The sequence below is a fragment of the Colobus angolensis genome, unplaced genomic scaffold (genome assembly GCF_000951035.1).
Source record: "Colobus angolensis palliatus isolate OR3802 unplaced genomic scaffold, Cang.pa_1.0 Scaffold354, whole genome shotgun sequence".
NCBI classification, from domain to species: Eukaryota; Metazoa; Chordata; class Mammalia; order Primates; family Cercopithecidae; genus Colobus; species Colobus angolensis.
In genome coordinates, this window is record NW_012116866.1 from 1,835,757 (window position 1) to 1,851,315 (window position 15,559).

At 44.1% G+C, this 15,559-nt stretch overlaps 1 protein-coding gene and 1 non-coding gene across 11 annotated transcripts; one reads left to right on the forward strand and one right to left on the reverse strand.

Moving 5' to 3' along the window:
• The first annotated feature begins 3,894 nt into the window (after nt 1–3,894).
• LOC105519602 (low affinity immunoglobulin gamma Fc region receptor III) lies at nt 3,895–12,957 on the forward strand. 10 transcript variants are annotated; one of them, XM_011952998.1, is made up of 6 exons: nt 3,895–4,004; nt 4,725–4,826; nt 5,496–5,516; nt 5,858–6,115; nt 9,472–9,729; nt 11,513–12,957. In XM_011952998.1, exons 2-6 carry the CDS (start codon nt 4,787–4,789, stop codon nt 11,698–11,700), a joined length of 765 nt encoding a protein of 254 aa, XP_011808388.1. In that variant the 5' UTR covers nt 3,895–4,004; nt 4,725–4,786; the 3' UTR covers nt 11,701–12,957. The 10 variants fall into 10 exon arrangements, with proteins under 10 accessions (XP_011808388.1, XP_011808389.1, XP_011808391.1 ...); XM_011952999.1 differs by having other exon boundaries at nt 4,743–4,826; XM_011953001.1 differs by having other exon boundaries at nt 4,743–4,826; nt 5,861–6,115.
• Nucleotides 12,958–14,370: 1,413 nt separating this feature from the next.
• Nucleotides 14,371–14,444, reverse strand: TRNAN-GUU. The gene has a single exon. It is a non-coding gene; the product is annotated as a tRNA-Asn (tRNA).
• Between the last annotated feature and the right edge of the window lie 1,115 nt (nt 14,445–15,559).

The following is a 15,559-nucleotide window of genomic DNA, read 5'->3' on the forward strand; positions in this document are numbered from 1 at the left end:
TTTTTTGTATTTTTAGTAGAGACGGGGTTTCACCGTGTTAGCCAGGAAGATCTGGATCTCCTGACCTCGTGATTCGCCCGCCTCAGCCTCCCAAAGTGCTGGGATTACAGGCTTGAGCCACCGCACCTAGTCTGTGTCTCAACTTATAAGGACACCAGTCATATTGGACTAGAGCCCACCTAATGATTTTATTTTAACTTAATAACCTCTTTAAAGGCTCTATATCCACACACAGGCACATCCTGAGGCATAGGGGGTTCCACATGTGGACTTCAACATATGAACTGGGAGAGACACAATTTAGTCCTTAATAGTGCCCTGAAGTGGGAAAAAGGAAGATCTGGACCCTTGGGTTTCTGTAGTAGAAAGTAATCACTGCTTTCTATTAAGTACTCACAGTGGGACTTCTCCAGGGGAGAATGACATGCTAGTAAGATGGGGAGGAGGAGGTGATCCTGAGCAGCCAGGTGATATATGCTCTATTCCTTTATAATGGAGATTCTAAAGAGAAGTACTTCACGAAACACTTTTTCACTCCTACTCGCTCTTCAACCAAAAGCTGTCAAACTTCTCTTTCTCAGCCCCAGCCCCTGAAATTGCTCAGGCAAAAGTCATTAATAGTTCCTTGATTGCCATATTTCAATCAAACTCTTGTTTGAATTCTTTTCTACAACATTAATACTGTTACTGTTGACTACTCCCTCCTTGAAGATCTGTTCCCACTAAACTTCCTTATTCCCCCCTCTTCAGCCCCTCCTATCCAAACTCCTCTGTCAGCTATTTTTCCTGTGAACAGTTCAAAAATGTTTGCATGCCAAGTTTCTGTCACTGACTCTCTCCTCTTCTCCTCTCCCTCTCAATTCCTCCTTCCTTTCCCTCAATGTTTCCCTTTAATTCTCTCTCAATACTCTTACAGTTTGAGAGCTCTTGTCCTTACTTTATCTTAACCTAGGATCTCTGGATGGGTTCAAATAGAGCTTCTTAAATTAAAGGAAACATAATGTGTATATTTGCGTCCTTTCTTGGGAGAGGGCCCAAAGTTTTTTGTCAGAGGTTTGAAACCTCAACCGTGTTGGTGTCTCCTAAATTGTGTCTTTTGTCAAGGCCTGTCTTCTTAGTTCCAGGGCCATATGTCTCACTGCCTACTTGAAATCTTCACCTGAAACTTTCACAGCTACCTCAAACTCAATAACATCAAAAGCTGAGATTATTGTCTGTCCCTCCCAAAGCCTGCTCATCTTCCCATTTTTCTTTTGTCCATGAAAGGTACTGCCATCCTCCTTATCACCCAAATTAGAAATCCAAGCATCACCCAGACCTCTCCCTCTTCATCATCCCTCAGCCAATCACTCACCAAGTCTTGTCTGTCCTTCCTTCCCAACTTCTCTCCTAGATGCTTCCATTGCATATCCACTTTTTAAACAGAATGGCTTTTGTCTCAACTAGATTGTTGAAATAATCTTCCAACTTTTCCCTCCACCTTTCATCTCTCTCCCCTCTAACTCATTCCTTGGACTACTATCAGAGTAGTTTTCATAAAATATAAAACAGATCCTGTGACTCCCCAGTTTAAAGCCTTTGTATTAGTTCCCATTAGCTTTTAGAATACAATATGTACTGTTCATCCTGACATACAAAACTCTTCCTGATAAATACTAATTGAGTGCCTAGTATGTGCCTGCCCTTGTGCTAAATGTCGAGGGTACAGGGGTAATCTCTCCAAGACCTTTCAGTCCACAAATGCAATGAGTTTACAAATGAGAAGCACAAACTCCTAAAGGAGTTGGGGTGGGGGTGGGGGTCACAACCTAATTTAGAAAATTGAGGAAGATCTCAACCTACCATCTTGTACTTACAATAGTAATCAGCAGGTGTGGTACCAAATATGGAACCAACAATTTTATCTGCATTATCTCATTTAAGCCATGAGTGCCATTATTGTTAGCCTCGCTTTACAGATAAGGAAACTGAGGGCTGGAAGGTTAAGTAAGTGGTGGAGTTGGGATTTCACCCAGACTCACGTGAGACCCAGGCATCTTAATCCTTTTGGAACCTGTGCTTCTCCTTTGTAGTACTCACTACACTTGTGGAACTACACCCAACTACACTTGTGGACTACTACAAGCAGCTCTGCAAACACGACAGCCTATTTCACTCCAAGTCTTTGCTCATGCTGCTCCTTTTGCCTGGAATGCCTATTTCCCTCAAAAATCTTCCTGCTGAATCTTTTGCGATCTAATTAAAGTGTTCTCTCTTCCATGTACACTCCTCCCTCAGATAGAATTAGCCACTGTCTTCTTTGTGCATACACAGCATTTCATAAATACTGTCACAGTCCCTCTAGCACTCCAAATACTTATCTGATGTTCTCCCCCTAAGAAACTGTAAGTCCTAGGGGATGACGATCAACTGACCTCCATAGTCAGAAACTTCTGCTGTGCCTGGCCTTCCAATAAGAAAAGGAGAGAAGAAGAGGGGAGGGAGGAAAAAGGGAAGGAGAAGAAAGAAAAGCAAACATGAAGACAAACACTTCAGTATATGATATCCTAAGACCATCTGCTCTTTTGTAAAAATTTTGCTTTTTTTTTTTTTCCCCAAGGGTCAGGGTCTCACTCTGTTGCCCAGACTGGAGTGCAGTACCGTGAACATAACTCACTGTAGCCTCTAACTCCGGGGCTCAAGCAATCCTCCTGCCTCAGCCTCCTGCGTAGCTGGGACTACAGGCATGCACTACCACATCTGGCTATTATTATTATTACTATATTAGTACAGATGGGGTCTTGCTATGTTGCCTAGGCTGGTCTCAAATTCCTGGCCTCAAGCAATCCTTCCACCTCACCTTGGCCTTCCAAAGTGCTGGGATTACAATAAGCCACCATAGGCCAAAATTTTGCATTTTATCCATTACTGTAAAATTAACCCTTACAACTCCAACAACACTCAATTTGAGAATTATTCAACAACCACTCAATGAAAACCCCCTGAAAGCTTCCCATTCTGTTGCGGTCCCTTTCTCTCCTCCTGTGCTCTCTCCTCTTCTTCCTATCTAGCCCACCCTTTTGGCAGCTAAGAATTCCTCCCTCCATTGGAGAGCCACAGAGGAGTCAGATAAGAAAATAAGACCTCAAAGAAGGAAAACAAAGTGAAGGCCTTGCATTAGAAGTCACGTGGCAGAAAGCCACTTGGATATCTGAAGAGAAGAAAGAATTGAGAGATATCTACCTTTTGCCTCAGAGACCATCCTTAGCCCTGAAGGCATTGTTTCTGCTTTAGGTTTCCCAGATAAGTATCTGAAGTGCTACAGCAAGGAACTTAAGTTTCCAGATACTTGTCTGGATTTTGCAAGGCATAGATGAGTCACTTGAGAAGGAGAACTGGAATGGCTGCCTGGGTTCATTTCCATTGTCCAATCAAAGGGCCTGTGGAGGAGGGGCTGCTACAAGACTCTGTGCAGGGAGGGGTGGGTACGTGGATGGCAATGGGAGGATCAATTAACTCCACCCAGGAGCCAAATGAAACACACAAATAAAAACAAAACCTGAGTAGTGGTTTTAATGTCAATCTGGAGTAGAAAGAGCATTCATTTAAAGCAAAGGTCTGTGACCACCTGTGTCAGCCCCTGCCTCCACTCCACCCCTAACAAGCATCAGGTGCCCACACGGGCCTGCTGCTCGCCTCCTGGGCTTTTCTAATCCAGGTGAGACCTGTCCCAGATGTCCAGGAGTCCACTGGGGGAGTGGCACTAACAAGCAGAGTCATCTGGTTTTCTGCCTGGGACCTAGACCATTGTGAGAGTCAACAACATGGGGGTATGGGGGAGAATCTGGAGAGAAGAGGTTAACAACCCTCCCACTTCCTGGCCACCCTCCTCCACCTTTTCTGGCAAGGAGCCCTGGAGCCCCAGCTACTAGGCTGACAGACCAGCCCAGATCCAGTGGCCCCGAGGGACCTGAGCTAAATCTGCAGAACCGGGTAACACGGGAAGCACGGGAAGCACGAGGAAGGTAAAGAGTTCCTGTCCTCGCCCCTCCCCACCCCCATCTTTTCTGTGATCTTTTCGGCCTTTCACTGGTGACTTGTTCTTCCAGGGCCCATTTCTCTCCCCTACCTGGGTTTCTTCTAACCTGGAAATCTAATGACTAAATCACACTAAAAAGTCAGTAGCTCCTGTGGATTACATATCCCAGGAGCATATAGATTTTGAATTTTGAATTTTGAAAGAAACTCTGGGTGGAGATAATATTGAGGCAGTGACTAGAAGATTTGAAAGGACTACTTTCTGTGTGCAGGCAGGGCCTCGGCTAGAGATAGATGAGTCTGGGTCAGGTAGGAGAGTGAGAAGTTCTGAGGTGAAATGAAGGAAGCCCTCAGAGAATGCTCCTCCCACCTTGAATCTCATCCCCAGGGTCTTGCTGTCCCATTCTTGGTGCTGGGTGGATCCAAATCCAGGAGATGGGGCCAAGCATCCTGGGATGGCTGAGGGCACTCTCCGGCAGATTCTGCATGTGCCCTCAGATGCTCAGCTGCAGACCTCTGAGGAGTAAAGGGGGCAGACCCACCCACTTCGCCTCCAGGCTCTTTCCTTCCTGTTCCTGTTCTATGGTGGGGCTCCCTTGCCAGCCTTCAGATTGAGAAGTCAGATGAAGTTTTAAGAAAAGGAACCTGGTGGGTGACAGAGATGGGTGGAGAGGCTGGGGAAAGGCTGTTTACTTCCTCCTGTCTAGTCAGCTTGGTCCCTTTAGGGCTCCGGATATCTGTGGTGACTTGTCCACTCCAGCGTGGCATCATGTGGCAGCTGCTCCTCCCAACTGCTCTGCTACTTCTAGGTAAGTCAGGGTCTCCCTGGTTGAGGGAGAAGTTTGAGATGCTTTGGGTTCGGCAGGGACCCCTTTTCGGGCTAGGGATGAGACTCCCACCAAGGGATGGGACCACTCACTACATCTATAGCCATGGATTGAGCTCCTAGGACAAGCCAAGATAGGGCTAGAAATGAGGAGAATGCTGGTTCCAATTCAAGCATACTCATGAGTGAGGCCAGTCACTTCACCCCTCTGGGTCTCAGAATCACTATGTGAAACTGAAGAGCTTGGATTAGATGGTCCCTAAGGTCTGTCTCTTTCAGTTCGACATTCCAGTGTTCTCCTCTATGACTTTTAATTTTTACCCTTTCTTGTGGGGATATGGGTTGAGGCTATTTCTGTGGTTTGGTTCAGGGAAATTCAACCTGTACACTTAATTTGGGAGTTTGCACAGGGAGCAAGGGGTAAGGGAGTAGTGTTGAAAATAGGGATTTGGGTTGACATTGGTGCAAGAGGCATGAACACTGGAGACCAGAGAGCAGGTAGCAAGAAGGTTTCCACTAGAAACATCCTGATTCTTGGGAACATTGGGCTCCTGGGGCAGGGGAGGGCAGAGGAGTTTTAAACTCACTCTACATTCTAATCACTCTGATCTCTGCCTCTACTCAATGTTTGATTTACTCTTTTTTCTTGCAGTTTCAGCTGGCATGCGGGCTGGTGAGTCAGCTTCATGGTCTTGGATTGACCCAGTGGGGCATGTATGGGGACATATGATATTGTGGCAATAAGATATTGGGAAATGCTTGCTGAATGGGAAATTGCTGATGTGGGGTTAGCAGGGATAGTTCCTCCAATACAGCAGAACTGGGCCCTATGCTTCTCTGGCCAGTTTTTCTCAAGATACTGAACAGGCCAAAAATGGGGCCAAGATGCTCTAAAACTGAGTCACCAAGCATGGGTTTGCAATGAGCTCATTCTAGCTTTGAGGCTCCCTGGGAATGGCAGTGTAGAGCCTGCTCCTCTCCCTGTCCTCACCCCACATTCTCTTGGCTCCTCAGAAGATCTCCCAAAGGCTATGGTGTTCCTGGAGCCTCAATGGTACACGGTGCTCGAGAAGGACAGTGTGACCCTGAAGTGCCAGGGAGCCTATTCCCCTGAGGACAATTCCACACAGTGGTTTCACAATGAGAGCCTCATCTCAAGCCAGACCTCGAGCTACTTCATTGCTGCTGCCAGAGTCAACAACAGTGGAGAGTACAGGTGCCAGACAAGCCTCTCCACACTCAGTGACCCGGTGCAGCTGGAAGTCCATATCGGTGAGTTGATGAAGGGAAAGAGGAAAATCACCAATAAAGGGTGAAACAAAGGGTGCTGAAATACTTAGGAAGAGCCAGAGATGATATTCTTAGAGATAAAAGCTAAGATGAGATGATCTGTGGTCCCACTGAATGGTATCAGGGTTGTAGTCCTAGCTCTAAGTAGGTCTTGGGCAAAATGTCAAAGCCTGTGAGACAATAGATATAGGACTGCTGCACTGCACAATTCCAGGAAGCACCATATGGAATGCATACAATGTGAATGTGTCATGTGAAGGTTAGGCCTTGGCATAGATGCTCAATAATATTTATTTATTTATTTTCATTTTTTTTAAATTTTATTTTTTGAGACAGAGTCTCATTCTGTCACCTAGGCTGGAGTGCAATGGTGCAATCTTGGTTCACTGCAACTTCTGCCTCCCGGGTTCTAGTGATTCTCCTTCCTCAGCCTCCCGAGTAGCTGAGATTACAGGTGCCTGCCACCACATCCAGCTAATTTTTGTATTTTTAATAGAGACAGGGTTTCATTATGTTGATTAGTCTGGTCTCAAACTCCTGACCTCAAGTGATTCACCTGCCTTGGCCTCCCAAAGTGCTGGGATTACAGGCGTGAGCCACCACGCCTGGCCAATAATATTTATTGAATAAATTTATGAATTTGGTGTTAGGACCTCAATCTCCTCCTCACTCTCAGATATGTAATGCCCTAAGCAACCTCCCAAAGCAATCCTAGTGGCCTAGCATCGTATCTTTCTCTCTCCTCATCAATGCTATACTCAAACCTATACTTAAGCATAAATTTGGTAATGTGATATCTCTTCCAATAGAGGCAGATATATGTTCAGTCTGCACATTAATCATGAGATGAAAGTCCTTGTGTACTATTAACAGAATATAGACAACAGACACAGGTAGGAGAAACACTTCGAAGGCAGGGGTCTTTCCTGGTGTCCCTACAATCTTACCACATAGCCTGGTCCCTGCAGTGTCGCCCAGCAAACCAAACTCTACTTCCATGGCTGTTCCATTCATACAATGTTTATGGGTGGAACAAGCCTTGGGGGAAGAAGGGCATAAAGAGGTGGATCTGCAAGAGAGCTCCATGGAATTGGGCCTCTGAAACTGATTTTTATGGCTCTTTGGCCTCTGACAGTACCACTCAACTGACATGGTTTTCACTCTCCAGAGCTACAAGAAGGAATGTCCATTTCTAGCTAGGTAAGAGATGTCCACCTACAACCGAATAAAACAGGGAATTACCAAGAGAAAGCAATAGAAAAATCAAGTCTAAGAGTTACTAGTTTGCCTTGAACTTGGCTCTAGAAACTGGTTTTAGAACTCTAGCCAATCAAGTCTATATTAAACTGTAAACTGTGATCATGAGAATTAGCTTCACCAGGTAAACTTCTGAGCATCCTTTAGGACCCATTTCACTTACGTCCTCCTCTGAGGAGCATTTTTTACTTCTTTTTTTTTTTTTTTTTGAGACAGTCTCTGTCTGTCACCCAGGCTGGAGTGCAGTGGCACAATCTCGGCTCACTGCAACCTCCACCTCCCAGGTTCAAGTGATTCTCCTGCCTCAGCCTCCCAAGTAGCCAGGACTACAGGCACGTGCCACCACATCTGGCTAATTTTTTGTATTTTTAGTAGAGACGGGGTTTCACCGTGTCAGCCAGGATGGTCTTGATCTCCTGACCTCGAGATCCACCCGCCTTGGACTCCCAAAATACTAGGATTACAGACATGAGCTACTGCGCCTGGCCTGCATTTTTTACTTCTTTCAGGCAGAATTTCTTTATTTCAATCTAGTCGGCCCTGCAGTCCTTTATTCTTAGCCTATTGTAGCACTCATTATATGGTATTGTGATTATTTCTGAATATTTATGTTTCTGTGTCTAGACTTAGATTCTTTGAGGCTGAGAACTATATGTCCAGTCGTCTGGGTATCTCCAGTCTGCAGTGTGTCATACATAGTGAGTGTTTGATGAAATATCAATCGAAGGAATATACATATGGACATTCACTGAGTCCATGACAGCACAGATTGGAATAAGAATGTTCCTCCAAAGGCCACCAGACTATATACTAACCATGACTTTATGCTAATAATGTTTCATCTCTCTGCTGAAAAAGTAAGTGGATAGATAGGCACATGGCTTCTTTTGATAAATGATATATCTTAATAGGTAATAAAGATTACTTTCTGTTTGGCAAACCTTTGTGGTAGAGAATCATGACCAACACACGGCCTACCAATTTTGTTTAGCATCAGGTAGTAGATTTTTAAAATTATAGTAATTCAACCTGAGAATGTCGATTTAAAATATAAAATTATAGTAAATTTTATTTTGTTCTTATTACAAAAGCCATTTGGGGTCAATTTCAAAAATACATAAAAGAAAACAGGAAAAATTTAAAATGTCCTTTGGTCCCACTCCTTCAGAGAAAGCCCCTGTTAACATGTAAGTGCATACCCTTCTTTTCTGTGCATAATACTTTCTAAAATATTTTAAGTATTATGCTTTTTTAACTTAACATTGTCTCATGAATATTTTCTTATGCCATTATAATATTTATCTACAATATCATTATTTTTTAATTATTCAGGCCCTTTCCCGACCATGACTTCATGTTCTCTCTCTGTGAAGTCTGATTACTTGGTGACATGATTGTGAGAATAAGCTCTGGCGATACAAGAATTTCCTCTCTTGAAGGCCATGCTCAGTAATAAAGTTGGTCTCATCGAGGCCCTGTGACACCTCAGAAACCACCAATTGCCACGCTGAGCACTACCAGTCGTGCCCTTCCCATTCCTGATGTTTACATCAAGTTCTCCTTCACAATTTCTGCAGCCACTCTGTGGCCATCATCACCTTATTCCTGACTGCCACAAGAGTCTTTCAATATTCCTTTGATTGCCTATTCCTTCTGAAATCTACCTTTTCTCTAATAGGGCAAAAAAATCATCATTTTCAAATGCAATTTTTACTCTGATCTAGAACTTACTGTGACTCCTTGTCACCTGCCACAGCAAATCTAAGTCTAGCACTTAAGGATCCTGCAGATATGCCCTTCGCTGCTTCTCACTTACCTCCTTGCTTAGTCCCTCTGCTCTAACTCTGTGTGTTGATCATATGTGTGTGTGTGTCCCTCTTTCCCATTAGACAAAGGTCTTGGTATGACTTCAGTTCTCTTGTAGGACCCCATCAGCTCTTCCCCAAAGGGAGCTATGCAGGGTTGACTCCCAATCTGGCTTTCCCTTATGTCCCAGGATCTGGATGGTACGTGGCCCTTTCACAAAGCTCTGCACTGAGAGCTGAGGCCTCCCGGGCCTGGGGTGTCTGTGTATCTTTCAGGCTGGCTGTTGCTCCAGGCCCCTCGGCAGGTGTTCAAGGAGGAAGACTCTATTCACCTGAGGTGTCACAGCTGGAAGAACACTCTTCTGCATAAGGTCACATATTTACAGAATGGCAAAGGCAGGAAGTATTTTCCTCAGAATTCTGACTTCTACATTCCAAAAGCCACACTTAAAGACAGCGGCTCCTACTTCTGCAGGGGACTTATTGGGAGTAAAAATGTATCTTCAGAGACTGTGAACATCACCATCACTCAAGGTGAGACATGTGACACCTTGGAATGCCCAGGGAAGTTGAGTTGGGAGGAGATTCCCAATTCTTACACACACTTCTTCATATGCTGGTCCCCCCCGGTGATCAGCAGGAGGTCCCCGAAAGTCCCTGATTGCAGGGTAAGTTTGCATCTCTCTTTCGGTCCATTCTTTTGGGGTAGCTAAGAGGTGTCATTCACTCTGCAGCATGATGGCAGGAGCAGAAGCCACATCTCCTCCCTAATAAATACCTCTGTCTTTCCTTACCCTAATCACACCCACGATGTCATATGTTCCTATCATACTGTCCTCCTTCTTATCCAAGCCTTTTAGCCACGATCCAAACTGGCAGGAGCCCCTCATCCCCTCACAGAAAGAGCCTAGAACCTGGGTTCCAGCTCTGCAGCTAATTAACCATCTGACCAGAGGTGAACCACTTAGTCTCTCTGAACCCCAGTTTCTTCTGCTGTAACAAAAATAGCTGACATTTATTGGGCACCTTTCAGTGTGCTAGAGTCTGTGCTAAACAATTCTTTACATGCACCTGGTTTGATTATCATAGTGGACCTTCACAACATGAGATAGGTAATATTTATTCCATTTTACAGATGAAGTAACTGAGGTGCTAAAATAAATAAGTTGTCCCTAAGGTCACATCAAAGACTTCAAAGCCTGTATATTTAACCATTAAGTAAAAGATCTGAATAAACACTAACCTCTTATGATCCCAATTAAGTCATCCACAAAACATCTCTAGTTTCAGCACTAGCCTCCAGAATCATAGCTCTAGAGTGGTATGCCTGGACTTTCCAGTTTCACAGAACTTCTATCTGTAACTAGCCCAAGACATAAATTGTAAACAATTTGCATGTAGAAAGGCAGCAAAACACCTTTTGAGATTTTTTCTTTTTTTTTTTTTTTGAGACAGAGTCTCGCTCTGTCACCCAGGCTGGAGTGCAGTGGCTGAATCTTGGCTCACTGCAAGCTCCACCTCCCGGGTTTTACGCCATTCTCCTGCCTCAGCCTCCCGAGTAGCTGAGACTACAGGCTCCCGCCACCTCGCCTGGCTAGTTTTTTTGTATTTTTTAGTAGAGACGAGGTTTCACCTTGTTAGCCAGGATGGTATCGATCTCCTGACCTCGTGATCCGCCCATCTCGGCCTCCCAAAGTGCTGGGATTACGGGCTTGAGCCACCGCGCCTGGCCACCTTTTGAGATTTTGACACTACAATGCCACAATTTGTACCAAAATAATTTCATGACACTTTAAACTGAAAATAAATACTCCCAAGTGGTTAGGGAAAGAGAGTGAATAAAGCAAATGGGGTAACATGAAAACAATGAGTGGATCTGGGTAAAGTACATATGAAATTTCTTTATACTATTCTGGTAATTTTTTTTAAGTTTGGAAATATATCAAAATCAAGAGTTTAAAAAATTGAAATACAAAATCAACAAATTTGTCCCAGTTTCTAGACAATAGCATTGTCTGACAATTTCTTAACTATCACACAAAACCTAGCTTACGACCTAACTTGCTAATGCTCCCTGTCACATCTCTGTCAAACAAGGAGGAGCCTTTGCTAAGTGTTTGGTGAGCTGTCCTCTGCTCAGATAGCACTAAGATCAGGAACCAACGGGAGGAAGCAATACTTTCCCCCCAGACTTCTCCACCATTCCTACCACTTGTCTTTTGGCAGGTGTCAAAGACTCTACTGGTGACCTCATTGTTTGTTCCAAATATCTGCCTTAGTGACTCTTTTTTTTCCATGTCTCCACTTCTCCTAACAGATTTGGCAGTGTCATCCATCTCATCATTCTTTCCACCTGGGTACCAAGTCTCTTTCTGCCTGGTGATGGTACTCCTTTTTGCAGTGGACACAGGACTATATTTCTCTGTGAAGAAAAACATTCCAAGCTCAACAAGGGACTGGAAGGACCATAAATTTAAATGGAGCAAGGACCCTCAAGACAAATGACTCCCATCCCGTGAGGGTAATAAGAGCAGTGGCAGCAGCATCTCTGAACCTTTCTCTGGATTTGCAACCCCATCATCCTCTTTAGGCCTCTCCACAAGCAGCAGGAAACATAGAACTCAGAGCCCAGATCCCTTACCCAACTCTCAATTTTTCCTTGGTCTCCAGTGGAAGGGAAAGGCCTATGATCTTCAAGTGCCTACAGGGAAGTCCCAGTGAGTAGCTACATTCCTTGGAATTGAAGTTTCAGAGCTACACAAACACTTTTTCTGTCCCAACCATTCCCTCACAGCAAAGCGACAATACAGGCCAGGGATGGTAATCCTTTAAACATATAAAACTTGTTCCTATTATAAATTACCCAGTTTAGAAGGAAAAAAAGAAAATAATTGTTCCTAAATAAATGGATAAGTAGAGTTAATAGTTGAGGCAGGGCCATACGGAGTGTGGGAACTGCTGGGGATCTAGGAAATTCAGTGGGACCAATGAAAGAATGGCTGAGAAATAGCAGGGTAGTCCAGGATAGACTAAGGGAGGTGTCCCCATCTGAGCCCCGAGATAAGGCTGTCTTCCTAGAACATTAGCCGTAGTGGAATTAACCAGAAATCATGACGGTGGCGTAGAATTGAGTCTTCCAGGGGAGTCTATCAGAACTGGACCACCTCCAGGTATATAATGATGAGCCCCCTTAATGCTAGGTGTAGAAAATGGTCCTAGGAAGGGGACTGAGGATTAGGGCGGGGGTGGGGTGGAAAAGAAAGTACAGAACAAACCTTGTGTCACTGTCCCAAGTTAAGCTAAGTGAACAGAACTATCTCAGCGTCAGAATGAGAAAGCCTGAGAAGAAAGAACTGACCACAAACACACCGGAAGGAAAGCACAGGAGGTGAAAATACTTTTTTGACCGGGGTAGTAAGAAGGGCAGGGACTGTAAAACCACCTTTTCTGTTTCAATATCTAATTCCGGTATAGCTTTGTTCATTGCATTTATTAAACAAATGTTGTATAACCAATACTAAAAGTACTACTGAGCTTCACTGAGTTAAATTATGAAACTTTCAAGTCTTTCATCATGTCACTTCCAATGAGGTGGGGATGGAGAAGACCGTTGTTGCTTACGAAAGAAAGCTTTAGCTGTCTCTGTTTTGGAAGTTTTAAGTACAGCATTTCTTGGTTCCAATAAAGCATTTTACAAGATCTTGCATGCTACTCTTAGATAGAAGATGGGAAAACCATGGTGATAAAATATGAAAGATAAAATTATTTCTTCTTCCCTTTGTCCAGGACTGTAACAGAGATTGGTTTGGATTGGTGAGAAACACCCCCTCCTCCTAGCAACCATCTCACCACAACTCTTAAGAATTAGCTAGCTTGCTTTCCAAATCTTGCTGAGACAATTGGGTTAAGGCGGATTCTTATGGGAAGTATGGGATAGAAGGGTGAATAGGCATTAGAGATAGTTTCAGAGCATTGGGGCAGGTAGGAGAAGGTAGAGCTACACAGGAGGTAGAGGCCTGGGCAGAGGTAGAGGGTCAGCCTGATTGTATGAATTATGAGCTATATACCAAGACGATTCAAGCTAGATTACATACATAAATATTACATAAGATTCAGACATGACACAAGTGCATTTGGAAACCTTGGACATTAAACTCACATTTATTTACTACCTACAATGTGCAACCTTGAGTTCAGGTGCTGAAGATATCAGATGAAAAAATACAGGGGTCATTCCCTGGAGAAGCTTTATTTCTAGTGAGAAAAACAGTTAAATAGGAAGAGAATGAAGAAAGGGCTGCAGAAAAGAGGCTTGATTTGGGGGATGTGGTCATGAAGGATGAGTAGGAGTTTGCCAGGTAAAGAAGAGAAGAAAAGCCCAAGGTTCATAGGCAAAGATTTAAAACCAAGAAAGCAGTTTGGTTCTGTGTCGGTGTGGGAGAGGAAAGAGTTTCAGGGCCAGATGATGAAGGGCATTGCCTTCCAAACTAAGGAGATGGTATCAGACCCTGCAGTACATTGACAGAATTTAAGCAGACCAGGTTTGTACCATATAGTATTTTAGAAGGATTCTCTGACAACTACTTGATGGATGGACGGGACAGGAGAGTTGAAGACAGGAAGCCAGCTAGGGCGGCAAGGCAGGATGCAGTAACCCAAAGGCAGCAATAAGGAAATAACTGGCGGTGAGGCTGGAGAGGAAGGTGCTTAATCAATAAGGTATTTAGAAGGCAGACTCTCCAAGAATTGGCAGCCAGCAGTACACGGCGTAACTAAGGACCAGGTTCCACACATAGTGCCCGTTTTCTGAGTTAGGAAATAGAAAAGCAAGGCAGGCACAGGTTTGGTGGAAAGACAAACAATTCGTTTTGGGATTATTAGTACTTACTTCCTTTGGTCAGTAAATTTTCTTAAAGATGGCAGTTTCATAACGTAACTGCACTGGTTAAGCAGCTAAAAGTTAAAATTACAACCCTAGTCGGAAAAACCAATACCTCAAAATTACCCGTAGAGCACTGAGGCGGAAGAGGACAGTGTGAACTACACGATGCTGAGGTCAGCTGGCAGGGCTCCCGGCTGGTTTTGAGAGCCGCGGTCCCAGCGCACCGGGTGGTGAGCATCGAAAGCGGTTTTTCAAAGTTTCTTAAAAACCTGAGGTTTACAAAACGTCACTTCCGTCCCTGGGTGGGATCGAACCACCAACCTTTCGGTTAACAGCCGAACGCGCTAACCGATTGCGCCACAGAGACGGACGTTGGGGCCTTTGGCTGCCAAGTCACTTCACTGAAGAAAAAAGGCTCACGCTAGGTCTCCAAAAAAACTGAGGCTGATTTGAAACCTGTGACACAATTAGTTTTCCGTGCTTCAGGGCGCAGCTCATAGCCCTGAGCGAGGCAGGTCTTTTTTCCGCGCTAGCACTTGCGTAGATCTGGAACAGGACTCAGCTTCCACCAGAAGAGGCTTGAGAAAAGGAGAGCAGAAGAGGATGCAGGAACGAAGGGTCTTTGGGGAATCCAAAATGGATGCTCTCTGTGGGTTCGGGGGTTCAGTTGATTTTGGTCAGAGAAGTACGACGATAAGCTTTTTTTGCTGATGTAGACAATTTATGTATGCATGTGCACACGTTTAGTGCTGACTCATAATAAGCTTATTATCGTGAGCATTAAAAATACTTTCTTATGGGTCCAATTACGTCCAGCAAAATGTGATATCTAAGTAAGTGAGTTTTGTATTACAAAATTGGTCTTCAACCCCCGCTGTTTTGAAAGATTTCTACCGGCATATTAGACACGCAGGCAGAACACGGAGCTTAAAAAGCCTGTAACATTCCAATTAATGGTATTCAGCTTGGAAATAAAAAATATTTTTTTAAAAAATGCCTGCAATTTAAGGACTTTCATACTGATATATCCAGATCCAAATATCTGAGGACAGAGACCCCTAATTCCACCACCATCGACCTAGGGAACCTCGTCAGTGCTGGATCTAAAAAGCCATTTTTTTTTCTTTAACTCTTTTTTTATATGTTTACTTTAAGTTCTAGGGTACATGTGCACAACATGCAGGTTTGTTACATATGCATACATGTGCCATGTTGATGTGCTGCACCCATTACCTCGTCATTTACATTAGGTATTTCTCCTAATGTTATCCCTTCCCCCCTCCCCCCATCCACAACAGGTCCCAGTGTGTGATGTTCCCCACCCATGCACACGTATGTTTATTGTGGCACTATTCACAATAGCAAAGACTTGGAACCAACCCAAATGTCCATCAATGATAGAGTGGATTAAGAAAATGTGGCACATATACACTATGGAATACTATGCAGCCATAAAAAAGAATGAGTTCATGTCCTTTGTAG

What these genes read in the sequence shown, in the direction of transcription:
- LOC105519602 (XM_011952994.1), top strand. Translation starts at nt 4,679, where the DNA reads ATGGGTGGAGAGGCTGGGGAAAGGCTGTTTACTTCCTCCTGTCTAGTC. An exon ending in AACTGCTCTGCTACTTCTAG is followed by an intron (nt 4,827 to 5,495) that starts GTAAGTCAGGGT and finishes TTTTTCTTGCAG; the next exon opens with TTTCAGCTGGCATGCGGGCT. An exon ending in GCAGCTGGAAGTCCATATCG is followed by an intron (nt 6,116 to 9,471) that starts GTGAGTTGATGA and finishes TGTATCTTTCAG; the next exon opens with GCTGGCTGTTGCTCCAGGCC.